The 8,649-nt window shown below is 44.3% G+C and overlaps 1 protein-coding gene across 2 annotated transcripts in view; it reads left to right on the top strand.

Annotated features, from left to right (window-relative positions):
- The first annotated feature begins 7,187 nt into the window (after positions 1-7,187).
- Positions 7,188-8,649, top strand: part of ITGAL (integrin subunit alpha L) — a 45,505-nt gene continuing 44,043 nt past the window's right edge. For both annotated transcript variants that reach the window (XM_007452729.1, XM_007452728.1), the window contains exons 1-2: positions 7,188-7,269; positions 8,337-8,439. In XM_007452729.1, the coding sequence (XP_007452791.1) occupies positions 7,215-7,269; positions 8,337-8,439 (158 nt within the window). In that variant the 5' untranslated portion in view covers positions 7,188-7,214. The remainder of the gene's footprint in view (positions 7,270-8,336; positions 8,440-8,649) is intronic.

The raw sequence follows: 8,649 nt of genomic DNA, 5'->3' as shown, positions 1-8,649 counted from the left end.
GGCCCCAGCCTGTGTTTCCTGATGCCAACTACATCAGCCAGAGGCCCGCTGGTCCCTGAGCGCCCAGAAGCTTCCTGCTGCCACACCCTTGCCTAGTCAATATTTTATTCATCCAAGAGCCACAGGACAGAAAAGTTTCAGCATGAGAGTCCATGTGGACTGGGGCTAGAGAGGCCATTAGGAATGGACGCCGCCCTCCAAGTTATCGCTGTTCCTCATTCACGGAGCTCATATTTATATCTCTCATGACACATATTTCTATGAATGTCTGAACTGCCCTCTCCTCTCTTATAACTGGCCAATCCTCCTTCTATTGTCCAGTTCACAGTCTGGAAGGAGCCAACAGATTGCTTACCTGCCCCCAGTGTATTATGTCATTTTATAGAGTCATTAAATAAATTCCTGGCTCTGGGAACTCAGCCCTCTTTTTTGTTTGTTTGTTTGTTTTTGTTTGCTGTTGTTGTTGTTGTTTGCGGTACACAGGTCTCTCACTGTTGTGGCCCCTCCCGCTGCGGACGGAGCACAGGCTCCGGTCGCGCAGGCTCAGCGGCCATGGCTCACGGGCCCAGCTGCTCCGCGGCATGTGGGATCTTCCCGGACCGGGGCACGAAGCCGTGTCCCCTGCATCGGCAGGCAGATTCTTAACCACTGCGCCATCAGGGAAGCCCCCAGCCCTCTTCTTTCAACTCCTTCAACCTCTCCGTTTTAAATGATACAGCTTTTTGCTTCTGAGAGCCTAGACCTTGGAAAGCAAAAGCCTCTTAACTATCCTTAGGGACAAGGGCAGCCCCGAGCATTCATTCAGTAAACATTTACTGATTCAGTATTTATCCACTCTGTTCCAAGCACTGTTCTAGGTACTGGGTGTACAGCAGTGAACAACAACAGTCCACGTGGAGTTTACATTCCAGTAGGGAAGATGGACAATAAACTGGATGAATAAGGAAATTAGATAGTAGAAGCAATTTATCAGTGCTAAGGAACAAAGACCTCAGATGAGGGAAGGAGCCTGCAGGAGAACAAATGCCCTGAGGCAAAGGAGCGATGGGTGATCAAAGGGCCGGGACAGAGTGAGGCTGGAAAGGAGTAAGCTGGAGAGGGACGAGCTCAAACAGATGATGAGATGTCTGATGAGTTAAGCCTTTGTGGGACATGGTGAGAACTTTGGCTGGTATTTTGAGTGACATGAGCAACCACTGGAAGGTTTTGAGCAAGAAAGTGACATGATCAGACATATTTTTAAAGGACTCCTCTGACTGTAGCAGAGGCAAGGTTGGAAGCAGGACCCATTAGTTAGGAAACTGCCACAAAATCTGGGCACAAGGAGCTTCTGGGTTGGTGAGCATGTGGAGGTGCCTGGAGAGGGCAGGGAAACTCTCTCCTCACACCCTGCCCTGTGCCATTTTTCCATCTGACTGTTCCTGAACTATAGCTTTTTATAATAAGCCAGTGATCTAAAGCTCCTACTTTATCATCTGTTATAACTTTGTAAAAGAAGGGAAATTTTTTTATACATCTTTATTGGAGTATAATTGATTTACAATGTTGTGTTAGTTTCTGCTGCACAACAAAGTGAATCAGTTATACGTGTACATATATCCCCATATCCTCTCCCTCTTGAACCTCCCTCCCATCCTCCCTATCCCACCCCTCTAGGTGGTCACAATGCATCGAGCTGATCTCTCTGTGCTTTGCGGCTGCTTCCCACTAGCTATCTATTTTACATTTGGTAGTGTATGTATGTCCATGCCACTCTCTCACTATGTCCCAGCCTCCCCTTCCCCCCCTTGTCCTCAAGTCCATTCTCTACACCTGCATCTTTATTCCTGCCCTGCCAATAGGTCTATCAGAGAAGGGAAATTAAGTTAATAAGATATATATATATATATATATTTACATATATGGCTTAATAGACAAAACTGGACATTACAAGGTAAACAAAGAATGTTGCCCCCCACCATTCCAGTTCTATAAGGATTAAGTTGCAACCCACTGCAGTTGCCCACCGACAGTGCAGCTGGAAGGGAATTCTGGAAGGAGAAAAGTAAGATGGAGCTTTCTGTGTTTTGGATATAGATAATTAAGATGCATATCTAAGGGAGAATGTCAATGACCCCAGATTCTTGCATCTTCCCAGACATAGAAAATACTAAGATCATTAACTTGAGATATCTGGGGTTTATGATTAGATTAGTAATCTTTTACCAAGATGTATGCTTGACTACATGTCTTTCCCAGCCAAAAAAATCACATATATACTGGGTCCTCCCCTACCTCTTCAGAGCAATCTGAGAGGCTGTCTCCTGGGCTATAGTTCTCAATAAGTTCCCCCAATAAACCTGAAACTCGGGTTTCCCTGGTGGCACAGTGGTTGAGAATCTGCCTTCCAGTGCAGGGGACATGAGCCCTGGTCTGGGAAGATCCCACATGCCGCGGAGCAACTAGGCCCGTGTGCCACAACTACTGAGCCTGCACGTCTGGAGCCTGTGCTCTGCAACAAGAGAGGCCGCGACAGTGAGAGACCTGCGCACCACGATGAAGAGTGGCCCCCGCTCGCCACAACTAGAGAAAGTCCACGCACAGAAACGAAGACCCAACACAGCCAAAATAAATAAATAAATAAATATTTTAAAAACCAAAAACTGAAGCTCACTGCTTTTATGGTGTCCAGTGTTTTTTCAGTCAACAACAACATCAAGGGAAAAAAAGTGAGACAAATAAAGAAAAGGAGAATTGGTAGAATTGCCATAACTACTCTGAAAGACAATTTATTATCAGGTATTATTATATATTGTCTTTGAAGATGTGTATGCCTTATGACTTAAAATTTATCCTTGGGGGGTATACCATAAGGGAATTTATAAAAATATGCAAAAAGACGTATACTAGGATTTTTACTGAAACATTGCAACTCAACATCTATCAGAAAAGGAAGACTGCATATGAGCATATCCAAACAATGGAATATTATACAGCTATCAAAATTAATAAACCAGAATTATGTATATTCACTTTGATTGATCTCATAGACATAATAGTGAGTTACCAAAGTGCAGAACATTTTATACAGTTTTGAAATCATTTTATGTCGATTAAAAGTCATAAATATCACACATATATAGATATATATATTGTGATACTTATACATATTAAAATATAAAAGCATCATTACCCTCAAACAATTGTAATTATTGCTTCTAGGGCATGAGGAGAAGGGAATATGGATTACAGTATTATTTGCATTGATATATTTATCAAAAAATATAAAATAATCTGATGCAAAAAAAAAAAATCTGGGCCCAAGATAGTGATGGCTTGGACCATGGAAGGAGCAGTGATGGAGATACAAAAGAGCATGATACAAAGTCCTGTTTGCTCTCTTGAGTGGAGCAAGAGAAAATTCTCTCTCATCGTTTTCAGATGAACCTACGGAAAAATAAGACATCATTAAGATCATTTTACCCCACAGAGGACACACAGACTTGAGGCATCCAGCCCACTGGCTCAGTCTTAGTTGCATGGATTCTGTGTAACCTGGAACTTCCCAATCTGAGATCTCATTTGTCACTCCTCTGTGACGTGATATGTTTGAGTCCATTTTCATGACCCTGTGTGGAACAATTCATAAGTGGAACAACTAAGCCATCCTGGAGAGAGCTGCATGTGTTGGGTCCAGTCTATCCATTGCCATCTTTGCCCCAGGCATCACCTCAGGTCCATTCAGCCATCACCACGCCAACAGAATCCGTTCCACACTGTTCATCTGGTGCAGTCAATATGACATCATACGGAAACCACCTATTGAAGCTGCTTTCCTCAGAAAAGGGTGGGAGTATGGCCAACACTTTGTGTTTCATAAACTTTTCTCTAGATGCTCGGTCTGTTTGCCCACTGAGGAGACATTCGGTAGTTTAGACCATGGGGCACAGAGAGGCAACAAGGCCCCTGAAAGCCATACCAAGGAGCTCAGACTCGATCATTTGTGTGCAAATGGGGAATCATCAGGGGTTTTGAAGCGTGAGAGAGACATGCTCAGGTTTCTCAAGGCTACTGTGGGAGTACCTGGGAGGTAGAACCTTCTCTAGGGGGAGGGGACTGAGGGAAGGAAGAGCTGCAGTGGCAATACATTGTTCAGGTGAAAACTGATGGAGGTTCTAACAGAAGGGACGGAATGGAGAGACAGTTCAGAGGATCTGGGTCCTCAGAGAACTGACAGTCTCAGTTATGATGAAGGCAGCTGGCGAACATGACTAGGGAAGAAGTGTGTGTGTGTGTGTGTGTGTGTGTGTGTGTGTGTGTGTGTGTAAGGTGCATCCTGCCCCTCAGGCCTTCCCCATGTGGTCTCAGCCTGAGCTCTTTGCAGCCCAGCTCTTCAGGAGAATCACCTGCTCTCTCCTGCATTGGGCCCCTGACTTCCTAGAATCTTTGGGGCTTACTTGTACTTTATAGTTCCTCAGCCTTATAAACCTTGAAAAGAAGTGGGGAAAAAAAATATATATATATATATATAAATATTATATATGTATAATTCTTTTGTTTTTTTAAACTGAAAACCAAAACATGATAAATACACAAATGAGTATACCCACCTGCTGATACATACACATAAACTAATATAATCCAAGCAATGGAGACTCTGAGATTGTTTCCTGAACCTTTCATCCCAGGTGTTCTATTCGTTGCTACTGATACACTTAAGGTTTCTATAAACTTAAGCCCTAACTCAAGCATCTAAAATTTGAAGCTGGTGTAAAGGAAAACCTTCACACTGGAGATGGCTAATTTGACTATTAATTCTGGATTAGATGTTCCGTGGTGAGAGGAGAATTATAGTTTTTCCAAACAGATCAAACCTGTATGGTTAACTACCAGAACTAATAATTTTTTGTCATGAAGAACGTATGGCTCCAAACTGGTAACCATGGCTATTCTAGAGTTTTTATCCTTTTACTTTACACTTCTGTGATGTTTGAATTTTAAAATGTATATTCTTTTTGTAATTTCAGAACAAAACAAAAGAATTTGGTTAGCTGTAAATTGAAACTGCTGTACAGAGAATCAAAGAAATCAGTCTGACTTATCTGATTTTAACTGAATTTGAAAAAGACTGTTTAATATCATCTAATTATCAAGAGCCAGCTTGTCAAGTTGTAAATGCCTGGCAGTAGATTATGGGTAATCTGACTGCAAAAGCCTTCTCCAGGGCAGTGACACTGGAAGTGGCCTTGCAGGTTGAGCAGGATTTCCTCACAACAGAGAGAATATGAAGTGTATCAGTATTGCTTTCCCATAAACAAATACACTTCCTCTATTCTGTTGTGTTTTTAATAGTTTTATTTTTTTTAATTACCCAAGCTATACACCCTCTTCCAGATAATGCAGAAATGTGTAATCCGTATTCTGCAGAGGTAATCACTGTTTAGAGTTTGGTTGTGTGTCCTTTCAGATTTATTTTTTACAAACACACCCATAATTTCAACTTCCATTTATCTTTCTTTTTTTCCAGATATAAATCACATATTGTTTAGTGTTTTAAAAAAATATATAAAGAAAATTGTGCAACCATCACCACTATCTAATTCCAGAACATTTCATCACTCCAAAAAAAATCTCTATACCCAAGAGCAGTCACTCCACATTCTCCACTCCCCCGCCGTCCTGACAACCACTCATCTATTTTCTGTCTCTATAGATTTGCCTATTCTGGACATTTCATGTAAATGCAATCATACAGTATCTGACCTTTTGTGCCTGACTTGTTTCACTTAGCATGGTTTTCAAGGTTTGTCCATGGACAAACATTGTAGAATGTTTGTAGAATGTACAAACATTCTACATGGACAAACACTGTAGAATGTACCAATACTCCATTCTTTTTTTAATGACTGAATAATATTCCACTGTATGAAAAGACCACATTTTGTTTATCCATTCATCAGTTGGTAGACATTTGCATTGTTTCCAGTCTTTGGCTAATATGAATAATTCTGTTATGAGCACTCATGTATAAGTTTTTTTGTGAACATATTTTCAATTCTTTTGGGTCTAGACCTAGGAATCGCTAGGTCACATGGAAACTATGTTTAACTTTTTTGAGGAACTGTCAAACTGTTTTCCACAGTAGCTGCACCAGCTTAAATTCCCACTGGCAAAGCACAAGAGTTCCCATTTCTCCACATTCTCACGAATCCTTAGTTTCTTTCTTTTTTATTCTAGCCATCCTCGTGGGTGTGAAGTGGTATCTTTTGGGTTTGATTCTCTAATGACTAATAATGTTGAACATTTTCGTGTACTGAGTGGCCATTTTATATACTGTCTTTGGAGAAATGTCTATTCAAATGCTTTGCCCACTTGAAAACTGGGCTGTCTTTTTACCATTGAGTTACAAGAGTTCTTTATATATTCTGTTTTGTTTTGTCGTTGTTTTTTTCCTTCTTTGGCAGTGCTGCACAGCATGTGGGATCTTAGTTCCCTGACCAGGGATGGAACCCGTGACCCCTATAGGGGAAGTGCAGAGTCTTAACCACTGGACCACCAGGGAAGTCCCACAAGAGTTCTTTATATATTCTGGATACAAGTCCCGTATCAGATGAGTTGCGAATCATATATCTCCCATTCTGTGGAAACTATTATTTTTTGTTTGTGTTTTAGACTCAAAATGAATTATTAAATATACTGTTCTGTAACTTGTTTTTTTTCTTCGATGGTGAGTATATCATGGGCATCTTTCAACATCAAGAGAAAGCTATATCATTCTTCCCCCCCGCCACATCTTAGTTTTTTTCAATCCTCCTTCTTTTTTGTGGCTACATAGCATTCCATTACGGTTGTACCACAGTTCATCTGACCAATCCTCCACTGAGCTTTAACGAATCTTAAGTTTGTGTGCTGGTGAAGGACTGAGACACAGCAGCTCCCAGGCAGCACTACTGTGCTGCCTGCCCCTAGATGACAAGAAAATGCAAGCAGGCACAGGAAGTGTCTTTAACCTGCTTACACTTCCTCTCTGAACCCATGCGGTTTCACAACCCCTCCCGGCACAGCCCTCTCTCCCCCAGTGCAGTGTCACCAGCCTAGTGTCTCTGTGAGAAAGTTCCACTGCAAGAGGCCCCGGGGCATTATCATTTCCCTCTTTCACCCTATCTAGATTGCCAGTAAATCCCAAGAGCCCTCTGAGACTGCACCTAGGTTGGGTCCCTCCAGCCCCTTGAAAGATGAATTCCTGCATCATGGTGATGAGGCTGCTGCTGTCTGGGCCTTTTCTCTTTGGTAGGCAAGAGAGGTGGGGAGGGGAGGGGACATGTGTCTGTGACCAGGGAAACTGCAGGGCTTTGTGGAACCAGAGTAGATGAGCAGCTGTTTTAAGTGTGGGATTGGCCATAGGTAACGTGGGGCCCAGGAATTCTGGAGGGAGAAGGGGGGAAAGAAAGAAAGTCAGAGTCCAAAGTGTAGGCAAGGTCTGAAGGAAAAGACAGAAAAGGTGGCAGCAGTGAGAGACGGGGCATGGGCCCTTCAAAAAGGGGGATGGTTAATGGGTATGGACAGCTGGTCTAGGGTCTGGTCCTACCCATGGTTCTACCTCTCTTTGCCATCTTAGGCAAGTCCCTTCCCCCTTTTTGGGCCTCAGTCTCTTCATCTGAACAAATGGCAGGGCCAGCATCTCTGACATCTTAAGATGCTGTGAAATGAGCCTGAGGCCTGGAAGGAAAGCAAGGCCAAAAAGGACGGTTTAGGGCTTAGGTGGGGGATGTGATGGGGCAATTTGAGATCGAATAGTTATGGCGGAGACTGGTCCATGGTGGGGTGGGGAGGCAGGGAACAGTACAAGAGTGAGGAGGCAGCTTCACAGGATCAGGGGATCCTGAACTTTCACAGGGAGGGAGCCTGAGGCTAATTATCTGAGTTTTCAGGGCGACAGGGCCCCAAGCCCAAGGGAGAAGTGGGTGTGTGTGGGGAGATACACCCTGCCTTGGGGCATCCCCATCGCCTCTGGTGGGGGGGGGGCCTTCGGACTGCTCCTCTCTTAGGGGCCTCCGCCTTCTCATCCTTCCTTCTTTGCTGATGGGCCAATCGGGAAGTTGTGTGTCCTCCACAGGCCCTGGAGCTGCCAGGGCTCTGGGTAGTAGGGAATTGCTTTCACATTTCCTGGAGTCCAGGAAATGGGCTGCCAGCCCTGCCCGGGGTGTGGGTGGCCTGGGGAGAAGGAAGCGAGGTCTCTGCGGGTGAGGCCGCCCACTGGGGGCACGTGGGTTGCAGCCAATCAACGCCCGCCTCTCTGGGGTGGTCGTGGGGGGTCCCTGGTCGGAAGTGGCTGATCTGGTCCTGGTCTCCCTCAGCCCCAGCCTGGAGCTACAACCTGGATGTGCAACACGTGCAAAACTTCTCCATCCCACACGCCGGGAGGCATTTTGGGTACCGCGTCTTGCAGGTTGGAAACGGGTGAGCTGTCGCCGCAGGTCCTCCCTGCCCTGGCCAGGACCTTCCGGTTTTGAGGAGTCCGTGGTGGGACCCAAGCAACAGGAGCAAGGCCATCAGATAGTAGGATGAGGACCATCCATCATTAAAGCACCTTACAAGTGCCTAATAGAAGGGGACATGTATCACAGCCCCTAAAACACTTTACCACACTTCCTAGATTCCAGACTCTTT

The sequence above is a fragment of the Lipotes vexillifer genome, unplaced genomic scaffold (genome assembly GCF_000442215.2).
Source record: "Lipotes vexillifer unplaced genomic scaffold, Lipotes_vexillifer_v1.1 scaffold426, whole genome shotgun sequence".
Taxonomy (NCBI): domain Eukaryota; kingdom Metazoa; phylum Chordata; class Mammalia; order Artiodactyla; family Lipotidae; genus Lipotes; species Lipotes vexillifer.
This window is presented reverse-complemented; position numbering and strand designations above follow the sequence as displayed.